This window comes from Xenopus tropicalis, chromosome 3 (assembly GCF_000004195.4).
Source record: "Xenopus tropicalis strain Nigerian chromosome 3, UCB_Xtro_10.0, whole genome shotgun sequence".
Lineage (NCBI taxonomy): Eukaryota > Metazoa > Chordata > Amphibia > Anura > Pipidae > Xenopus > Xenopus tropicalis.
In genome coordinates, this window is record NC_030679.2 from 69,285,305 (window position 1) to 69,309,142 (window position 23,838).

General features: G+C 36.9%; 1 protein-coding gene across 4 annotated transcripts in view; it reads right to left on the reverse strand.

Moving 5' to 3' along the window:
• Positions 1–23,838, reverse strand: part of tspan12 (tetraspanin 12) — a 76,300-nt gene that overhangs the window by 31,399 nt on the left and 21,063 nt on the right. For all 4 annotated transcript variants that reach the window (XM_004912984.4, XM_031898979.1, XM_031898980.1 and 1 more), the window contains 2 exons: positions 22,469–22,551; positions 20,811–20,946 (listed from right to left, as the gene is read on the reverse strand). In XM_004912984.4, coding sequence (XP_004913041.1) covers positions 20,811–20,946; positions 22,469–22,551 — 219 coding nt within the window. The remainder of the gene's footprint in view (positions 1–20,810; positions 20,947–22,468; positions 22,552–23,838) is intronic.

A 23,838-nucleotide genomic window follows, 5' to 3' on the forward strand; every position in this document is an offset into this window, starting at 1 on the left:
ACAGGAGATTGCTGACTTAGGGAAAGACTGTCTTTCAAAACAAATTACTATTATGTGGAGAGTTGTTTTGCTTCAAGTCACATAGTGAGCACCTTTAAAAGAAATATGGCAAAATAGAGAGAAAAGGAGCTATCACAAAGTGATAAATTCCAGCCATAGCTTCGCTGTGATATTGCACAGAGCCATATTTAATGAATCTTTGTCAGTTGTTTATTTCATATATCCATATATTAACTGAACAGAGATAAATTCATCTCTCTAAGTAGTATGTACATTCTATAAGCAAATATTTGTATAATGATATAGTGCAGCTCTGTTTTCTTTAAATTCTTCAGTTTAATATTGAACTGCAGGGTTGCACTTTCTGTTCTAAGTTTTGTATATGGTACAGATTAAATTAAATTGTACTCTTTTCATCATCATCATTGATCATTTATTATATAGCACATGTGAGTTACACTGTTTTACAATAACTTTACAATAAACAAACAAATGGATTACAGAATAAAACAGTAGGATTTGAGGGCCTCTGAGCAGAAAACCATGGCAGCAACAAGAAACAAATTGCAACTAATGAGGGCTCAGCAAAAAAAAAATAAGAGCTGCAAAGAGTAGATAGTGTGGCAGATTTATCTAAAGCAATAAAAGCAATATAAAACACTCATAAAACTGTACCTAACAATGACAGGTAAAGTTTCAGGCACATAAAGAGTGATTTGACCCCCTCTACTAACAGACCTTCCATTTCACAGTGAAACATGTCCACTTTTGGCACTTAAAATATAAATCCCTTTGCTTATAATTAATGTCACTAACTGCAGTGCCAACTGCAAATCCTTAGCTGCAGGTTAAGAAGAAATCAGCGTAGTAGCAGAAAAAAGGAATGTAAGGGAACTTCAAGATCAGGGCAAACTACCATCTTGATTTACACAGCTACTTGTCTATTGTATTTCTCCACTTTATTCAGCACTTGAACATTATCCTTCAACAAACAATTTTTCAAGCAAAGGCCAGGCTCTGTGTGAGAGCAATTTCTGCTATTCACTGTGGAATATTTTCTCCAAAAAAAAACCCTGAATATAATGTCACTGTATTCAAGCTATTTATATAATAAAAAGCAGGGCTGCTATTATAAACTAATTTGTGATTCTGAAACCCAAGTACAAGAAGTAAGTTCAGTAAGGTATTATCACCTTTACCCCTAATAATAGCTCCAGTCTTTAATTTCAGCCTATGACTAATTGCCTGTGTTTAGGCATGAGACGCAAAAGACTATTTTTTCCATATGAGATGTAATTTCTTAATACTTGTACATTTTTTCGGCATTTATTTACACAATATGTTTCAGTGTGCTTGGCAGCTTTTCTGAAATTTTGGTAGACATCCACTCTGTAAGATCTGTGGCATGTGCAACAGGTTCTCCACACATTCTGGTAAGTTTAACCTCTTATTGAAACCTATTGATATTTGGATATTTAATTTTAGGGAATGCAAACAGCCTTCTGCCCATATTTAGAAATTTAGAGGGTGCTGTACAGCTTCTCTTCACATAAGGCAAGTTGGACTGGCAGATGCATTAGATAGCTTTAAGAAATGGTTGGATGGCTTTTTAACAAGTAAGGAAATACATTTTTAATAAAAATAGCTGTTAGTACAAGTTAATCCAGGGACTGGTCCAACTGCTATCTTGGAGTCAGGAAGGAATTTTCTGCCCCTTTAAGGTGAATTGGTGAGATTTTAGAAGGGGTTTTTGCCTTCCTCTGGGTCAACTAGCAGTTAGGCAAGTTCCATATAGACATAAAAGATTAAGATTGTGTCTTTTTTTAACCTAACTTACTATTTTACTATGTAAAGTGTAAGTTAGGGCTACAAGAGCACACTCTTGGCATCATATAGGACCTTTGTAATGGGCAGGATTAACAGTGTACTGAATTTAATGATTCCTTTTATTAAGTATTAAATACAAAACGGTAGACAGTATACTAGAGAAAGGAGAATGAAACCAAGCCAATGGAGATTATAGGACTATAGTTTGGACAGATATTAAGAAGAGGATAAGACCCTGCGATGAAATACAGATGGCAGCTATCTAGTTTATTCAGGCCCAAAAGCAACATGTGGATCACTGATATGGGCTTGATTTGTTTCTCTCAAATTAAATAAAACATAAGAATCTGACATATGCTATGAGTTTTAATGTTTAATGCTGATAGCAGCGCTTGCTAAAAGGGAATCACATCATCCTTATATAAGATAAATGCATGCGAACAGGATGGACCATATTGACAGAAATCAGCAGGATATTTTGAATGTTGCACTTTTCCTTCCTTCTACTCTACGTGACATTTCAGTATTCAAAGATGCACAGCTTTGTAATTGCTGCCATGGTGAGAGAGACAGATAATTCCATGCGCAAGGCAGATTTTTCTTTGGTGTCCATTTATCAAGCGCACCACGTCAATACCATGCTGTGTGGGAGTGATTAACTATCCTGACAATGTTGTCAACTAAAAAAGCATGATTTTTGCTGATAAAGTCAGCATAAAGAAAGTGGTTTTCATGCTCACTTTATTGATTATTAAAGCTATAAGACTAATTTCCTAAGGAATACATAACTTTGTGAAAATTTTAAACATGTAAATTACTGAGGCAAGTACAATATGCAAAAGCAAATAGATGATAGATTTTGTTATTTACATTGCAGCGTTTCCTAGAATTCCAGACTATTTAGGGGCACATGCTATGTAGTGTGTATTGCTACTTATGTACAATTCACCAAAAGAGATGCTGCCTCCAATGCTCGTAGTGCCAAAATTGGTGCTGATGTGAAATACTTGTGCAACACCTAAACGACCTCTAGAAATAACACCTCCTCAATGCAGGTGTTCATTTCAGGGCTTGTTTGTATCCCTGTACATTTTATCATAAGGCGTAAGAATAGAAAAGTGTATATAAATGTAAATAGGAAGAAGATGCTGGTGGGGGAGCTGGAGGATACCGCGGGGGAGCCGGAGGAAGTAGCTGGGATGGGGGAAGCTGAGGGGAGCCGGAGGTAATCGCTGGGATGGGGGAAGCTGAGGGGAGCCGGAGGAAGTAGCTGGGATGGGGAAGCTGAGGGGAGCCGGAGGTAATCGCTGGGATGGGGGAAGCTGAGGGGAGCCAGAGGTAATCGCTGGGATGGGGGAAGCTGAGGGGAGCCGGAGGAAGTAGCTGGGATGGGGGAAGCTGAGGGGAGCCGGAGGTAATCGCTGGGATGGGGGACGCTGAGGGGAGCCGGAGGAAGTAGCTGGGATGGGGGAAGCTGAGGAGAGCCAGAGGTAATCGCTGGGATGGGGGAAGCTGAGGGGAGCCGGAGGAAGTCACTGGGGGGGGGAGCTGGAGGAAGTCGCTGGGGGTGAGCTGGAGGATTATGGTGGGAGCTGGGGGGAAGCCGGAGGATGCTTGGGGGGGGTGGGAGCTAGAGGATGCTGGGAAGGACTCTGGGGGGAGCTGGGGGGAAGCGGAGGATGCTTGTGGGGGGGGTGGGAGCTGTAGGATGCTGGGAAGGACTTTGGGGGGGGAGCTGGAGGATTCTGGTGGGAGCTGTAGGATGCTGGGAAGGACTCTGGGGGGGAGCTGGAGGATGCTGTGGGGGGAGAGCTGGAGGACCGGGGAGGGGGGTAACTGGAGGATGCTGGGGGCCCTGGCTAACAATGTTTTAGGGGGGCCCTGGCCACCAATGTTTAAGGGGGGCCCTGGTTACCAATGTTTTAGGGAGGTCCTGGTTACCAATGTTTTAGGGGGGCCCTGGTTACCAATGTCTGTGTGTCCTTTGTACTGATGGGAGGGTCCACTGGGGGCAGGGCGTGGGAGGAGGGGGCCCAGAAAATTTTGTTGTGAGGGGCCCGTGATTTCTGATGGCAGCCCTGGGCTTATTTAACAGGGGTTTTATGTTTTCTTTTATTTCTGAGCAAACAGAAATTTTGGGAGGAAACAGGATTTTGGGAGGACTGAGTGCTATTTTAAATAGCCTGAACATCTGGTGGACCATTATCAACAATTCAGTTTTAGGCTAATGTCCCACACAGTGAGTTAGTCACCCGCGATAGAGTTCTGCTACCACAGGCAACTAACTTCCCCAACAATAGTCGCTGGTGGAAAGGCCTATGCATTGCTTTGGCTTTCCAAAGTCACACAAAATTGCCTGAACATCACTGTGAACACTGTGAAGAAAGGAACTGCCTGCTTAAACACATTCAGACAAACTGGCAAGTCTATCAGCTCTGATAAATGTGCTTGATTCAATAACATGTTCCTGAGATCAATCAATTTGATAAGGTTGAAAAAAATGGTTGGACATTGCCACACTCAAACAAAGGATCCCCCTCTTTTCCAAGATTTAACATGAAATTGGAAACTTTATTCACTTTTATACAAGCAACCCTCTTACTGGGTTACACAGCAAAGAGAATATTCTGTATTAGGTTAGAGATAGGTAGTACAGAAGGGTGAAAAAAGTAAATAACAATTACAATAATAGTAACAATAATAAAGCCAGTTGCAAATGTGCTGAGATTGAAGTCTACAGATAATACAAGTTGATGCTAATTAGACTTAATTAATGTCCCTTTTGTTATGATTTTGTTTTTTATATTGTGGCTCAGTTTTATATTTTGTAGAAAGCCAGTCTACCAAGGCATACTGGTACATAGCTTCAGTTGAAAATCTGCTGTGGAAAATATAGAAAGCCAGTGCTTTTAACAGTACTTATTTTGAAAAGCTAGGCCTTTTAGAAAGGCACTTATCCATAAAACAGCTTGGGCTCTGTTAAAATGATAAACTAGGTAGTCTATTTTAAAGTGCACATTTGACACTTCAGAATCTCCAAAAGCCTTTGTAACTTAATGCACTTGAACTCCCAGTCTTAGCAATTAGTTCTAGTCACAGTAGTTGGCTGCAGTGGGTTTTAGTTTGCTTGTACAGAGGAAGTATTTTATCTGCAGGGTAAATAGTTTCAGCCCTAGTGCACAAATTTTTTACCAGAAATAAAACTCGTTTCTTTGCGCCATGTTACATTTTTCACACAAATAGCTATTTCCTAACTAAATAGATAAACCAAACAAATAATCTGTGTGTGTGTAGTTCCCTACTGAGCAATTTGTCCCTTCAAATTTAGTACAACTGCACCAAATCTGTTCAACCCAAAAATCTGGCCAGCAAATGAGGTGATTTGGCCCATGTACTGAGTCAATGGTCAATGGTCAGTCTAGAAATGCAAGAACCAGCACTTCATTGCAGCGATCAACCTGATTTAGCCATGTAATAACAAAACGTACTAATATAGACATAATCTTTTCAAATGCCAACTGGCTGTACATCCAAACAATTAGCCAATGTTTGTCCAGCATAAGTTGTTTTTTTTAAATTTCACTTAGACCTTAGATTTTCTTTATAATAACAATTACTTTATATGTTAAATGAATAAGAGAATATGTCCTGTTGATAAGGACTGTGTACTTCCATATAAATAGACAACAGAATATGAAAAATAGACAACTGTGTTTATAGCACATTCCCACTATGCATGTTTGCATTTTATAAAGCAGTGTGAGCTGTGATATTGCTTACTTTGACAGATTTTCTCTTTACACAGTATAGAAATTGCATATTTAAAGATTACATTTATACCAACAAATATTTCGCCAGATTTGATATACAGTTACTATTGGATATTGTTAGGAGGCAGCTTGGGGTGAGTTGTGCTCACCAGAGCTTTAACTCCAACACATCATATTCACTGGAGGAATGCAATTTATTAGGCACCCTCAAGTGAGTACAACTGCTTACTGACCTGGGCCAGTGCATGTGAAGTACAGTACTTTTCCAGCTTTACTATACTGCACATCAATTGCCCAGTGAAGAATAAGGGAACTCTGCAAAAATAAATCAAGATTGTGGAATAGTACTCAGATTAGAGTATAACCATGTGCATTTTTACAGTATAAGGCATGGGGTAAAAATAAAAAATAAAACTATTTATTCCAGCTCAGAATGCAACCCACAGGGCAACATACAATTTGGAATAAAACAGGATTATTGGTGCCCAGTTTTCCCACTTTGAACATTGTTCCACACTCCTTATGTTTTGTACTATGCTTATTTGTCTGTGGTTTTACCTGGAGTTAGCATTTAATGTGGAAGTGTTTGTATAACAATGCATAATCCACTTTAACATCTTCTGGCTCTGCAGCACTAAATTTACTATTCCCAGTTATACACCATAATCCACAAAATGGTTATTCATTTCCTAATTCCTTTAATTAAAACAGATTGAGTTAGTTATGAATATTAATTCATAACTAGCTCAATCTGGTATGTACCTAACCTAAAAGTAGTCTGATATGCTTTTCTATAACAATTTTACTGCCTTTGTCATTTTTTCTCTTTGCTCTCTTTTTATCTGCCATTCTAGCCAACTTTCTTACTGCTTTTTTTAGTGTACCTGCTTTTACTATATTTTAAAGGAAAACTATACCCCCAGTTTATATTATTTTAAGTGACCTATTAATAATCTTGCCAAATTGGAATATATATTTCAGTAAATATTGCTCATCTACATCTTGTCCCTTGAGCCACCATTTAGTGATGGGCTGTGTGCTCCCTCAAAGATCACATGACCAGAAATAATGTAACAGGAAGAAGTGTGAGAATAAAAGACAGAACTGGCTGATGTGGCCTAGCATGTATATGTGCCTTGGTTTGTTTGTGTGCACTGTGAATCATATGATTCCAGGAGCTGGTCCTTAATGCTTAAAATGGCAATTTTCTATTTAGGATTATCAAATAGCACATTAGCACATTTCATTTGCATTGCATACATTCAGACATCCTGAAACTACCAAGGATGAATGTACCACAGATGCAGTGACCCTAGGTTAGACTGTGACAGGACAACCAATTAGTTTCCCTGCAAAAAGTTAAGGAAAAAAATAATTATTCAGATCACTAATAATCAACTACAGAAAAGGAGTGTTACATTTGAACTGCCTTGTCAGGAACAGATTGAGCTAGTTATGAATTAATAATAAGCATAGGGACAGAGAATTAGACATGTTCTGGCCTAATGACAATGAAATAAATCTGATACTTGGATCTTTAATTAAGCCATTTTAGAATCTATTCATGGTATGTAAGCATTGCCCTTATTTTCTGCTTCCTATGGAGAGTTGAAAAAAGATTTTCATGTTCAGTATTCTTTAAAGTGCACTGTATATACTGATATATTATTTTCCAAAAGGTAAATTAGTAAGCTTCCTCCAGCACTCTCCAGGACACTTACCTATAAATCTAAAGCTGATAGGTGGTACCCTATGTGCAAGGACTATATTGTGTATGAGCCAACCAAGGACGAAAGGAGGCACCCAGTGTCTAGGGCCCTGCTTTAAAGCTACAGAGTCAGCTCTTGGGAATAGATAAAAAAAAACACAGAAGGACTGAATTGTCCTTGACTTATGGGAATTCAAGTCTAATAGGTATCTGCCCATTTTTATCCATATAAGTTTCAGGTGGGCATTAAGAAATTGCCCATATGTAGACAAATAAGCTGGCAATTCACTATGTTTTATTGGCCCGTGTATGGCCATTTTATGTAAGTTATAAATCAAGATGTTAATCTCTGTCATACTGTAGCCCTAAGACTATCAATTACCAAAAGAGGGGAAGGAATATCTTCCTGACAGATTCTGAAAGCTGTTGGGCACAGGAAGTCAGCAGTCGAAACACAAATGAAAAAAGAATATGAAAAGCATAGCTATGCATTTTTGCACGGAAATCTGCTTTTAATGTATGCATACAGACTGATGCCTGTTAGTGCGTTTTAAACACATGGAGCAAATGGGTACAGATCCATTCTCACCAGCTATTTTTATGCTTATTTAAATTGTGTTGTTGCAAATATAATTTGAAAACTATGCAATTTCATCTACATAGTTCAAACAATTCATTTTTAAGGGCTGTGCATATCAGGGAATACTGGGTTGTGTAATCTGAATATATTCAGATTAATGGGCTCCTATCACCCCTAGCTTTTCCCAATCGAGCTGCAAGCTGACACAACACACTCTCTGGGTGGGGAAAGCAATACTGGTACTGACAGTAGTGACTAGTGACCAGGATTTTTAAGAAAATAGCTCTGCCACACACACGCACACATATTCTTTGTTTTAATTTAAAAAGTATGTTTTGATAATTACATAGTTACATAGGGTTGAAAAAAGACCAGTGTCCATCAAGTTCAACCCATCCAAGTAAACCCAGCACACCTAACCCACACCTACCAATCTATACACTCACATACATAAACTATAAATACAACCACTAGTACTAACTGTAGATATTAGTATCACAATAGCCTTGGATATTCTGATTGATAATGATATTATTCTTTTCTTTGTAAACCAGTTTTAATAAAAAACGGCAAATGTCAGGCATCAATATTTATGTATGCTGGTTGTAATAATACAAACACATCCTGTTCATAAAAACAATTCTTTTTCAGTTTGGCTCTTTGCTGTACTCTTATTTCAGAATGTAATTGCATTTGTCCATTCCCCTTTTTCCTTTCATTTCAATAGAAGTCTGGGATAATTGCATGTGAAGTAGGCAGGTGCTCCTTTCACTTCTATATAGAGATTCCATTTCCCAGGGAGACAGGTTTCATTTCATTAGATCTCATGGCCATTGTAATACAGTGATTATCACATATTGAAAAGTTGCAAAGCCAGTTTATATCCTGTTAAGGTCTGTACTATTATAAAAACCATTGTACTGTTCACAAACACCTGGCTTGGTTGTGTAATTTTCTTGATTAAGTATTTATACTTTTTCTAGAAAATACTTCAACTGATGGACATAGCTAAATCATAGGTTGAAAAGTGAAATTTGCAATACTGGTGTATTAATCTGTAAAACTGTGAAAAAGCATGGCATGCAATATGTAATACAAACCAACAAAATGTTGTAATAGATGTCATAGGTCTGAAGTCATCTTTGCATAGACCCTTTTCTGTATACAGATAACATTATTTGTTTGAAAAGCAACACAGTAATGTCATTTTAATTTGGGTTATTGACCTCTGTGACAGAATGCTATATTCTGCAGATAGCCAGATTGCCAGTAAAAAAGCCATGCCCAAACTTCTGTTTTCTTCATAGATGAAAAAGACACAAATCAAACATAGCAATACACTTTGCATGACAGCTTTTGCATCTATGCCATGCATCGCCAGGAAAACAAGCACACGGCATAGATTAAAAGGAGAATCTAAGGCGCCAGCACAATGTTTTTTTGTAGCCCTATACACAAAGGGTTAATAAGCTATTCACTAACAAGCTATGTAATTATGGATACATGACACCTGTCATATCTATATATTGTGATTCAATGCCAATGTCATTTTTTAATTCAAGCCGCAATTTTGAGGTTCTACTTTTGTTTAGGGCCCACATTGCTCACATCACAGTTATAATAATAATATTAATAACATTAGCTATGAATATCCTCTAAACGGTGTCCATATAAACAGTGCTTTGTGATATCAATTATAATCATTGCTTAGTGATGTAATTTCTGTCGCATAACTCATTGAAACTTCTTTATAATAATGAATAATGTAACCCCTGTTGTAAAATATGAGGATATTAAAATCACCTCATTCTTCCATGACCTGTATAAAGGCAGTTATCCTTCAATCTTGTGATCATGGAACTCCTTAGTGACTTAAAATATCAGAAGTTCCCTTGACAAAGGCATTTGAGACAAAACGTTGGGGTATTCTCTCATCCAGATTATCTGCCTTAATTTCTTTTTTCAGTTTTTCACTGGGTGGTATGTACTGATTTGTTTATTGATGGATATTGTGATTTTTTTTTTTACAAATGCAGTATTGTTGCTGTACAATAACCTGGTAAATAAAAATGTTTTTTTAATTACAGTACCTCCCTGATAAATTCTTTTCTAGTGTGCAGGGTTTATATATGGGTTTTTATCACTTAAAATATACTTATATTTTACTATTGGGGGCTAATTATTCACTATATAAACCACTGATGTATCTACCAATTATTCATAATTCCAAAGTTATCTGGAACAGTTAATAAATATTGAACCAAGACCTAGTTGTTTGGGAACCCTGCCCAATGAGAAATAAAATGGGGCCTTCTTTTTTAGGGCTTTAGTTGTTCTTTAACCCATTGTATTAATCAATTAGCATCTATTAGGTTTTTTTATTGCTGGAAAATGTCATAATTCACTTCCAAAACTCTGCAGCACACATCTAAGTGACCCAGTCATTTTGTCAAATAATAACACAATTCTGAGCTGGGCATTGTTGGTGCTTCGTGGTCCTGTTACCAAACATATTAACATGTGTTTCAAAAGCTTCAATATATTCCGCAGACAGTGCTCTACAACAGATAGCTGCCTACATCAAAAATTCAAATGCTGACCTACACAGGTAGTTCTGTTATGAATTTCTTTAAAAGAAACATCAAAGGAAAATACAATCATTTATATGTAAACAGCCCATGACGTCTTGGATGACTCCATGTAATTTAAAGACAAGAAAAGTTCTAATATCTTGAATCAAAGCATTTAAATTAAAAAAAATCTGAAAAAAATTGTATTAAACAACATTATGCACTCTTGAATGCTACTCACGCATACATCTATACTTTACTAAACTTTGAAGTGCGCTTTATGGGAATGATAAGGCATAAGTCAAAAGAATATCTAGTTTTTGAGCAGGCCTTTTTACAAGTCCCATACTGTGACTGTTAATGTATGCTACAGAAGTGCTATAGCCTGGAGTCTATCTATCCCCCATAGGCTTGCATTAATGAGAAGTATTCCTGTTACAGTGCTGAAATACTATAGATGAATTATTAAGGGGAACATTTGCTAGACAATATATTTTTAACAGAGCTGCTATGTGAATCAGATAATACACACAGACTTAGCTTTGTAATGTCAAATAGATAAGGCAAAAAATAAATACAAATAAACATAAGTCCACATTTGCTGCTATTAAATTAAAATGTAACGGCACTTGCTAATTTACATTATTAATGCAGAGCATAAACTTTGAGGCTGATTAATTATTTTTTTTACCAAGCAGCAAATAAAATAGTTTGTATACAAAGCACTACCAACCCCCCCCCCCCAAAAAAAAGAACTGTGTGTTTGACTCAAAGTCAAACACAGTGGGATATATGCATCAGAAGTTCAAGGTTTGTAGCTTAAGGGCTCTGGCACACCCGGCGATTAGTCGCCCGTGACAAATCTCCCCGTTCACGGGCGACTAATCTCCCCAAAATGCCATCCCACCGGCGAAAATATAAATCGCCGGTGGGATAGCATACGCGGTAGTGCGATTTCAGTGAAATTGCGGAAGTTGCCTTGAGAGGCAGGGCCATGTTTATCAAGAGGGAGTTCACCCTTTGATAAACACAACTCACAAGAGCCTATACAGGTAAATAGAAGATGTGCAATTCCCTTTCGGCAACCTGTGACAATCTGGTTTTTGTTGTTTTTTTTTTGATTTTGGAAATTAGACTTATTTTAGGGAATTAACACATAGATCTGTCAAGAAAGTGTTTAGTGACTGATAAAATTCAAGCTGCCAGGAATACTTTTTGATTCCACAGTCTAAATATTAATAGAGCTACCCCATGATGTGTAAGCATTACCTGTTTATACTTTCTCATGCCTGTAGGTTATTTGTTTTTTATTTCTTAGTAACAGCTCTTTGAATATTTTCCCTTGGCCTAGAAATATGGAAAAATCACTGAAATAAACCATGGTTAAGATATAATATTTTTTTAGTACTAGTAATATGTTACACATCAATTTTGTTGACGGTATTGAAATGAATACATACATATACACACACAGATACAATGGGCTAATTTACTAACATACTGTAATTATTAAGAAAGCTGCAGATCAGCTGCCCACAGTTCTGTGTTTTATCTCCTATGTAATTGTTGATGCTGCTATGTGCTATGGGCAAAAGCTTCTGCAGTGTAGCACCTAGGGTGGTCATCCCCATCATGCACAGTCTTTCTAGACAACCAATGCAGTATGGGCTGCACAGGATATAGTTGCAGGATATAATGCAGTAGAGAACACGAACACCAATAAAATCACTAAGGGCTATCTAAAGAGGAAACTGGACATTCACAGTAATAAACCACAAGAGCTATTTAAAACTCTTAGTGAAAATGTTTTCATTTGTATATTTATATGTATGTATGTACAGTGAGGAACATAAGTATTTGAACACCCTAAGATTTTGCAAGTTCTCCCACTTAGAAATCATGGAGGGTTTGAAATTCACATTGTAGGTGCATTCCTACTGTGAGAGACAGCATTTAAAAAAAAAAATTCAGGAAATCACATTGTATAATTTTTAAAGAATGTATTTGTATTGCACTGCTGCACATAAGTATTTGAACACCTGCCAATCAGCAAGAATTCTGGCTTTCAAAGACCTGTTACTCTGCTTTTAAATAGTCCACCTCTACTCCACTCATTAATCTAAATTAGTAGCACCTGTCTGAGCTCTTTAAAGACACCTGCCCATCCCACAGTCAGTCAGACTCCAACTACTACCATGGGCAAGACCAAAGAGCTGTCAAAAGACACCAGAAACAACATTGTGGACCTCCACAAGGGTGGAATGGGGCAATTGCCAAGCAGCTTGGTGAAAATAGATCAACTGTTGGAGCAATTGTTAGAAAATGGAAGAGGCTAAAGACGACTGTCAGTCTCCCTAGGACTGGGGCTCCATGCAAGATCTCACCTCGTGGGGTATCACTGATCGTAAGAAATGTGAGGAATCAGCCCTGAACTACAAGGGAGGAGATGGTCAATGACATGAAGAGAGCTGGGACGACAGTTTCAAAGGTCACTGTCGGTAGAACACTACGCCGTCATGGTTTCGAATCATGCATTGCACGGAAGGTTCCCCTGCTCAAGTCATCACATGTCCAGGCCTGTCTGAAGTTTGCCAATGACCATCTGGATGATCCAGAGGAGGCATGGGAGAAAGTCATGTGGTCAGATGAGACCAAAGTAGAACTTTTTAGTCAAAACTTCACTTGCCGTGTTTGGAGGAAAAATAAGGATGAGTTGCATCCCAAGAATACCATCCCTACTGTGAAGCATGTGGGTGGTAACATCATGCTTTGGGGGTGCTTTTCTGCAAAGGGGACAAAAGGACTGCACTGTATTAAGGAGAGGAACAATGGGGCCATGTATTGTGAGATTTTGAGCAACAACCTCCTTCCCTTGAAGATGGGCGTGGCTGGGTCTTCCAACATGACAATGACCCAAAGCACACAGCCAGGATAACCAAGGAGTGGCTCCATAAGAGGCATATCAAGGTTCTGGAGTGGCAGCACTGTACACAAATCCACAACATGGATTTGCAGCACTGTACAATGCCATTTCTTTCTCTCTTTTTTTGATCTGATAATATTTGCATGTCATTTTATGTACGCTATAGTAGAATTTTTAACCCTTGGCATATTATCTTCACATGCAACTCAAAAGGTTAGACAAACTTATCTATCATTTCAGGTGGGTTTTGCCTATAACAACACCACTTGGCTTGTCACTCTGTCCACATAGTATTACCATTGTTTATTAATTTAGTGAAAATTAAGTTTACAGAGTTCATTAGGAATAAAACACATGTAATACCATCACTATTAGGAGGCTGTGGGCAGAGCACAGGTTTGATGCTGTATTTAATTGTATGGTGCAATCTTACTAACAGTAATACCATTGCAGTGGGTGGCAGTGGTTAATAAACACATCTTAAATTAATGAAGACAGCTGATTAATGTACAACAGTTAAACAGTACATACAAGGCAACTCACAATAGTGGTACTTGCATATATCCTGGAAAAAATGTCTCAGGAAATACTTCTACCAGTCAATCATTCTAATCCCTGAACTCAGTGCTGTCCAACTTATTACATGTACTGAGCTGATTATTTTTGATATAGCATGTTCAAGGGCTGAATTAAATTAAATTGACACTGCCACTCAATGTGAATTTAAGGAGCATTTAAGCATACTGGGGGCCATAAAATTCCTTTCAAGGGCCACATCTAGCCCACAGCCTTCCAGTTGGACAGCCCTGCCTTAACTTATGGCTCTGCCACTGTAATGCTCAGCTAACTGATGATCTGCATTCTCCTACTACCCACACACAGAGCCAGCTATGAAATTGCCATTTATCCTTTCTCAGGTTTGTGGTCTTCAAATTTTGAAACTATTGTGTGACAGTTTAGAAAAAATCATTTTTAACAGGTGATGAGTGAAAGATTACCCACAAGGCAGAGCTGGCCAGACCTGACACCCTGTGTCCTAATCCTGTCTATGTCAAAACTGTGTCTCACAGAGAGGAAGCAGGTGTTGTAATGTTTACATCTTGTGCAGTTAGATAAGAAAAGTTCAACAGTTTAGCAAAGTGGAAAAGCTAGGAATAGAACACAAAGGCATGTCAATCAAAGCAGCAGCATTTAAAAATATAAACCTTTAACTTAAAAATGAAAACCCTGCTTAGCTAAACTGGTAAAGGAAGCTGTAGCTCTGCATCTGAAGCTGCAGCTTTATTACTGAAATCAAAATGAAAGATAATGGTAAATACAATAACTGTCCGCATCTATCATTAAGACTGAGGATATTGTTACACAGGAACAAAAATACTGTTGGGCAAAATGTGATAAGTAGTGCAAAAGATAAATTAATTTAGTGCAAAGAGCTAGAATGAATCCAAATGTGAACATGCACTGAGTGCTGCATTGCATTTACCCCATACATAGTACTAGCAACAGAGACAAGGTAAGAACCTTATCAGGGGTGCTAAAAATCTGATTCTGCTAACTAAACCAAATTTTGTGATCTAAAATGAAAACCTGGCTTTTCAGATCAATTACTGAGGCAGGCAGCAGGGCTTCTCTTTGGGCAGGCAGCAGATTTTGATGAATCAACTTCATGCATGAACGCAAGGGAACACTGGATCTACAGGTTGAAGTAGATACTACTTCATGTGCTCAAAGTAACACTGAAATGATGGGAAAAATATTACATTCTGGGTATAAAAAACATTGTGATTTACATCCCATAAACTGGACATAGAACTGTTTTAGGGCGAAGACAAACAGGGCAATTAGTTGGCGTGACTTTTAAAAAAACTTAGTTGTGGTGACTAATTAAAGCAATTTAGCTTCCAAAGATCAATATACAAGTCACTGCAACTAAACGTGTGCCATTTGCATCATGCCCATTAGTTACCGTGACTTTTTTAAAAAGTTGTGTGACTAATCGCCCCATGTGTATTCTCCCTTTATATTGTGCAACAATTGTTTCATAATCTCAGTACATTACATTAAAACAATTGCCTGAAATGCTATACAAGTGAATTTAGAGTGTCTGTACAGTTCCACATCAGTGAAAAGTAACAATTATTTTATTTAAGTGCAGAAAAACACCATATTTACCATTTTCTAATACTGCCAATTCCAATGACTAAGAGTTATATGTATATGTAGGTAGGCAAATGTAGTAACTTAAAAGGTAGTAACTAGTCAAAATGTATAGGGCACAACTTTTAATTTGCAGCATAGCAAAAGTGGTGTAAAGATGATACCTTCATTGGCTAGCTAACATGATAATCACAGCAAGCTTTTAGAACATTTCAGTTTTAGTGGTGTAAAGGTGATATTTTATTCACTAAGATGATAATCTCAGCAAGCTTTCAGCAAATTTCAGCTTTGAAAAAGGAACTGAAAGCTTGCTGTGATTATCATGTTAGCCAATATAGGTATCACATTTACACCCCTATTGTTATGCTTCATATCAAAAGTTTTACCATATGACTTGTTGTTATGGTATACATGTTGGAAATATATTTCACTTGTCTACATAATAAGAATAATATGTATTTGTTAAATATGTTGACCACGGTATATTATCCAAGTACATTCTTAAGTGGTGCTTTTACTATTAGTTTATTTCAGTAAAGAAAAATGCTTTTATGTTATAAGATTCATTAAGCAGGGCACTCTTTACCTCTTGTATCAGTTGTATATCAGTTGGTCGTATTTTTTAATGTAATCTTTATATTCAATTTGTCCCTTCTCTGTACAGTACTGCAGAATATGTTGAGCTTTAAAAGGTGTGATATTCATGTCAATAATAATAACAACATCTAAACATGCTTTTAAAACTGCTTGTTTGTATCTATAGCACTGGTACTGGAAGGGTTTACCAAAGTTAGGTACTGGCAAAAAAAGACAAGGCAGGGAAGAAATCCAAAGCACAGCACTGCAAGGGTTAAAATACACAAGTGCTGCAAAAAAACAGCAGGGCAGTACAGAAAGAGTTCAAACAAGTTGCTAGCACTTAACTTATAAGACATAATTGCTAAATTGCTACTTTATATGTGTTGCATACCAAAATATTTAAAGGAGACATATCCTATAAAAATTATGAATGTACCAGTGAATTATACTCCTCTAGAACACTAAAATGTTCTGAAAGCTTGCTATGATTATCTTAGTTAGCCAGTAAAGGTATCACCTTTATACCACTTATTATTTTTTATTTCAAAGGGTTACCCTGTAAACAGTTTGACTGGCTAGCATGGTACATCACCTTTTCCTGCATCTATAAGCTACGAGAAACTTTAATTATGTGATACAGTCCCATGATACAGCTACTTTTCAAGATATGACACTCCTCAAGGATGTCATTAGATAACAGACATCCATGTGAATCCAAGTTAAGTTGGGCTATGATTGTTTTTCTTTGTCTTCTCAAAAAAGGGGTGATCCTTGGATCATTCTGGTACAAGAATACTGTCTCTGTAATGCTCTATTCAAGTTAATTCTACCTTTTCTTGTCATAAACAACTGGAGGCAGAAAAATCTGCAACCCAAGGACTGTAATCAAGAGCTTTACCTATACTGTAGAGCACATTTCCCAACTTCCCAAGACTGGAGCCCTGGTTTCACTGCCAGGTTTTCTCTAGACTAAAATTGAAATGTACTAATAGACTAAAGGAAGTCAAACATGAGACACTTTGGTGTTATCTGACTGATCAGCCCACAGGTCAGACTGTAGAATAGTGTTCAATTAAACTATCATCACGGTCATATAGTACTCATTCATGGATGAATGAAAAGCTCCGAATCATGTCTGAGCTGCAGTTTCTCTCACTTCCATTTCTGTTGATACATCACACAATCACTGACAATAGGCATCTGTAAAAGTGCTTTTCTGCCTGGGTTAACTTAATAGAATACTATAGCATCACAGGGTGGTCCTTCCAAGCTGACCTGAGATAACTAGACATGCATCAATTGTCAGACAGTAAAATTGGCAAATCTGCATAAACATATCTGTGCATGTATGACCAGCTTATTATAAAGAGCTATCCCTATAATTAAATACAATATGGTAAATCACTCCAGATAAGTGTAAACCCACTATCTAGCTATTACTACAGAAAAATACATTACTACATAAACAAAAAATTAGTTTTTCAGGTGTAATTGGATGGAGCTTAAATAACTTGCCCTTAGAGTAAATGGTGTACTTTTATTTCCAAATGACACTGACATAGCAAATAATTCACTCTACCATTTAGAATTGTATTCGTTAACTAACAAATGTACTTTTTTTTTAGTTGTAATATTGCTGTGTAGGCGCCATCTCAGTGCATTGTGCCTGATTTTGAGCTTTCAGAAGGTGCCAGCGCTACACATTAGGACTGCTTTACAGTGACCTATTGTATTGTTGTTTTTTCTACTTCCATGCAACTGAAGGAGTCCCAAGCTGGACTTATTATGATATCTCCTGGGAGCTGCTATCTTGCTACTTTCCCATTGTTTTGCTGATCTGCTGCTGGGGGGGAAAGGGAGGGGAAGATATCACTCCAACTTGCAGCGCAAGTTTTTTTAAAAAATGGATTTCAACACAGGATTCTGCTGGAAAAGATCTATTAATTGATGTGTTTTAAAAAATAAATGTTTTGCCATGACAGTATATCTTTAAAGGGACTACAGGGTTCAAATAAATATAAGTAAAGCTTTTCATATACAATTATTATGGCTGTGGGGAAACTACAACCACTTATCAATGTTGAAACCCTTTGAAGGCCCTTTGAAGTTTTTAAAAAGGGAATTGTACAGTCCTATTTGATTACAAACCTTCTCACTTGACAAAAATCTGGTTTATTGAGGCCTGGGTATAAGGTCATCACCAATAGCAGAAATTATCAGGGCCACGACAATCTTCTGCTTGCCTTATAATATACTGAATTCAACTGGCTGAGTAAAAACAATGTGGTCCTCAGAGTTGATCTGCACCACATTTAAGAAAGCAGAGGGCAAAGATCAGAGCTAGGCTAGTGGGATAAACCTTTGATTTTTAAGTTGTCCCTCAACTTTTATAGCATACAGCTATTTAACAGTCTTATAAGTATATTTTTATTCTTTTTTAAATAATGAGAAATCCACTAACATGAGAACTGTGAAGACTCTCTCTGAGATGTCTCATGTCATGTCACAAAGACGAAATCTCAAATTCTTATAGATTTACTGAAGGGAAAGCAAGCAGCAAAATGTCACTTTTACATAACAAAAACATGGTGATACATTATCTGGTACTGGTGTAAAGGTTGCCCTACTTGTGTTTATTTTTCTTGTCCCCTTCCAAGTACCTTTATTAGAAAGACAAGAAACATGTCTTTTTCTTGACCAGTCTAATCTGTAATTCATAGCTAAAGTAAGGACTTAAAAGCCTGCCGTATAAGATTAATTATAATTTTATTGCTTTTGAAGATATATTTTCTAAACATACACTTTTGTTGTCATTACTCATTGATTAAATGTCTGTTATTTGCAAGAGCATCTCTGTATTTCATTCAAAGTCTAGAAAGGTCTTTAAGGCAATGTAAAGCTGCAAATAAACATAGACTTGTCTTATATATTTTATGGAACAGAGCTGCTGAATCACTTCCCATGGCTAGAGCCCTAAAGGGGGTAGTAATATCACAAGGTAAACATATTTATTTGACTTTTAAAGGTTATACATTTCTTGACATTTTCTTATTTTATATGCTAAATGTAATCATCCTATAGGTGTGTAGGTATGTCTATGAAGATTTTCATTCATCCAGGTCATGGTATATCTAGTATAAATAAATTTAAAGCAACTGGACTTGTTTGGTAATCATTGAAGACGTTTCACTACTCATCCGAGCAGCTTCTTTAGTTCAACTGACTGGTATCAGTCACCTTTCTGAAGAGTTACAAAGTGCCATTGTGATTGGATTAGTGGAAGAGTATATATGCTGAGGACTTCCCAAACCAGTCAGTTGAACTGAAGAAGCTGCTCGGATGAGTAGTGAAACGTCTTCAATGATTACCAAACAAGTCCAGTTGCTTTAAATTTATTTATACTAGATATAGGTGTGTAGGTAGCCAAAAACTACCTCAGACCACTGTTTATCATATTGAAATCATTATATTCTAAACTGATTTCTGCTGTGCACATTCATATTGTTATGTAAATGGAAGCTGTGTATAACATTAGCTATTGCAGGGAAATAACACATTTTTAAATGCAGCCCAATTAAATATTTATCATTTATCCTATGAAACCCCATGTCTGTACTGTCATGGCCAATTCCACTGACGATATTGGTACTCACAAATGTTTTATTGTGCTCTGACCAAAGAGAATGCAGTGCCAATATGCAGACCAAAAATGTCATAGGTTGGAGTTCTCATAGAGGCAAATTTATCAAACATTTATAAATGTTCCCCTATTTTTTGTAGTAACCAATAAGTTTCTTTTTTTTTTTTTTTCTTAATTTCTCTTGTCCATTTCCTGAGCAACCCCAAAAAATGTTTTTGACTTGACCTAGGTAACTATGCATGTATCCAAAACCATAGAGGATTATTACATAAATGGAGTTATAGAAATATTTCATTTCTATGCTGCTTTGCCCATTTTTTGAATAGATGGTGAAACCTCTGAACACCAACAAACACCCCAAATAAGAGGCACAAACATTTGTTATATAGAGATGAATGTCAATAAGCATTAGAAATTTTTCTCAAGATTGAGTTCAAAAGAAATGTCAACTATTGGCAAATCTTCCCCTTGGTATTGTAATTCTAATGTCACATGGGCCAATACAGTCTTTGTCTCATGCAACTTACACCTATGGCATCAGCCTGTCATCGGAGGGGATTTTTTGGGTCAGAGTTATGAAGATGAAATTTAATTCAAACATAAAGCACAGACAGTATAAATATATAAGTCTGCTCTGTGTCTTTAATTTTAAAATACAGGGGTAATATAATAAATTATCCTAAATGTACTACTTGTTTGGTAATCCATAGCAGCCACTTTGCAGGCAGTATTTAATGGTCAGTTGTCTGGTCTTTCTATGGCTTGCTAGATATGCATTTTCTTCATATTAACCTACAAATCATATAATCACTAAGCTGTTTGAGAATGGAAACCTCAGTTTTAACTCTGCTAGAAAGTCATACAATATGGACGACTGTAAGTAGGTCTAAGACTTTATTATTAAAGTTTTCTATAGAAAATATATTTCTACTAAAAAATATTGCACTTACATTAACTTAGTTTCATAGCAGATTGACAGTTGTCATTTACAGAAGTATTTTATTTATTATCACAGCAAATAATAGTGGAACAAAGGACTGATAAGAAGCCACCTACCCATAACAGCAGTATCAGGTTGCTTTTCACAGTTCCACAGTAACCCAACATTCCCACAATAATAAGGAAACAGCAAACTGCGATCATCACTGGATGGAACACAGGGAAGTAAGTGAGAACTACTGCTTCCTCAACCCTGAAATGACATGTAGTTTTACAGATTTACTTTAAAAACATTTAATGATAATTTAGATTAACATTTTATCATACAATCAAGTAAGGCCAAATGCAATAGCGAAAACTTGCAACTGCACTAAACATCATCATTCCACTCTTCAAAAATCATAATATCTGTACAGGCACTGGCAAATGTGGATGAAGAAAACCAATAACACAGATACAAAGGGAGAAGGTTCCTGAATGGAGCTGCACCTAGATATATTTATTTTATTTCTGGGGATTATTCTTGTAAACGTTACTGTTTTGGTAAAAAATATTGAATTTCATGGTGTCAGTGTTTTTGATCCTCTTAAAACATTTTCAAGACTATCTAATACAAATATTATAATAACACTCTGGGGCAAATTTATAAAAGTGTGAAATTAGATTTCACCACAGAAAAACTCACCTACTTTATATTCATACATAAAGGTTCTTTATAAGTGTATTCATGAAATGGTGAACTTTCACCCATCAATAAATATCTAAAAGACATTTTGGTTGCCACACATAGGGGTTTATATATATATATATATATATATATAATATAATATAATCATGAAAATAGATGTCACCACAGATGAAAACTGCACAGCTCTCTCTTCACTTGTATTACATTTTTAAGAGAATTAGAATTCACTCTTTAATTAATATGACAGTCAGAAGTCTTATACAATTGAAAAGAGAGCTGAGGCGTTGCCTACTGGTTAAAGGAGAAGGAAAGGTAAAAACTAAGTAAGCTTTATCAGAAAGGTCTATGTAAATAAAGCCATAAGCACTCACAGAAATGCTGCACTGAGTTCTCTATCAAAAGATACAGGATTTCTTGTCTTTTTGGTTTCCTCTGCCAGAGACACACAGCTCACTCCTCTCTCCCCTCCCTCAAGAATGCTAAGAACTCACTCCCCCCCCCCCCCCTTCCTTAGGAGTGTGGCTCTGAGCTGAAGTTCTTCGAAAGTCAATGGACTGGCAGGAGTTTTTTAGCATGGAAAATTCAAACAGCACTGTGTGCACTTGCTATCTTCTGATTCGGTCATAAAAGAATGTCTTAAAATATAATGGCATATTTATCAGTGTAAACAGTGCTTGGAGCAGTTCACCAGAAAGAAACTTCATAGTTCTCTATTCACTAGTACAGGATTTTAGGAGTATATTTATCAAAGAATAAGTAAAGAACAAACTCCATTTTCAGCCTTTGTAAATATGTCCCTATAAATCCTATACTAGTGAACAGAGTTGCAGAGATTTCCTCTGGTGAACTGTAGTGAACTCTATTTCCATCTTTGATAAATATGCCCTTTGATGTACCTTTGAGAAACTGAAATTAGATAGAGTCAATTAGCCAGCACATGGAAGGTACAGAAAACCATTTTCAACATCATGGTTGGAGAGGATCAAAGAAGTCAATCAATACAATGGAATTTGACCCTGATTTTCAAGGCTATAAACTTTTTTAAGTATACATTAGAAGCATAAAACAAAAAAAAAATCAGTGTTACCTTGTTTCTGCAGTTAGTGTAAGCACATTATTAATGTAGTCCCTCATCCAGGCAGAAACTCCCAAAACACAAACTGACATCAACTAAAACAAAGACAGAGATTTGTAATTAGACAAGCCAAACCCACATATAGCCATATGTAATTTTTCATGAATACAAGCAGATGCCTTGTGCGGTGCAGAGCTGAAATTTGCACTCTAAGCAGGATTTTAGGTGTTATGCAATAAAATGCACTAAGTTTGCCCAGGAGTAGTAACCCATAGCACCCAATCAGCAGGTAAAAGTTAATGGTCACCTGTTTAAAAGTAAACATCTTATTGGTATAGCTTACTGCTTCTGGACAAACTTAGTGCCTTTTATTACATATGGGGATTTGAATCTGCCATAAGTTATAGAGTACAACAAGACTCAACCATTTTTCAGGGGCTACTCTGCTCTATGCACTAGAAGAGCCAAATTTAAAAAAAATGGAAGTTCAACTATTAAAGTTACCAGATAGCTTTTTTTATTCCCTTGGTAAATCGCCACCTGAGGCAGGGTTCTCACCTCAACTTCTGGAATGAGCACTAAGAGCTGGATTTGACAACCCTTAGTCCTTTTTCCAATAAAAAACACACAGGCATTTTCATACCTCCAAGCTAGATTTTAGATAATCAAAGTGAAGCATTGACCTGGACTGGTGCAATGATTAAGATGACTTTGCGGCCAAAACAACGACCCGCAAATGATTTTATTCATTTTATGCAGAAAAGTCACAACATCAGAAAAGATTTTCTAATTTCCTGAAGACAACACAATATACAATACATATTGTCTCTCCACACAAACTGTTAATCATCTTTAATACTACAGCCCATACTGTACAGCTGCATAAACATGCTGGTTTCAAGGCTACAAATGTCTTATTTAATTAAGATGCCTCCTTTCCCATAACTGCTATAATCTCAACAAACTCTCCCTCCTGCTTTGAAAACTCAAAGATAACAAGAGGTAAGAGGAGTTCACTTCAGAGGAGTTCCTTTCCTTCATTAGGAATGATAGAAGATCAGAGACAGGTCTCAAAAAGCTAATGCCGGTCTAATGCCAACAGATTATTCCAAATATAAATCTGACAGCCTTACATTACACAAAAGATATGATCTTAGAGAAGACATAACATACACACTATACACAGCCTGCACAATCTGGGGACTATAGGGGTCATTTATGTAACAGAATGCCATGTACACACTGCACACTGCCTTCTGCTCTTTAAGAGTTCCCACAGGTCTCTGTATAACAGACTGCAGAGACCTGCTGCTTCCCCCACAAGTCAGTGCTGTATTTGTGGGGGATGCAGCAGGCCTTTGCTCTGCAGGAAAGAGGAAAAA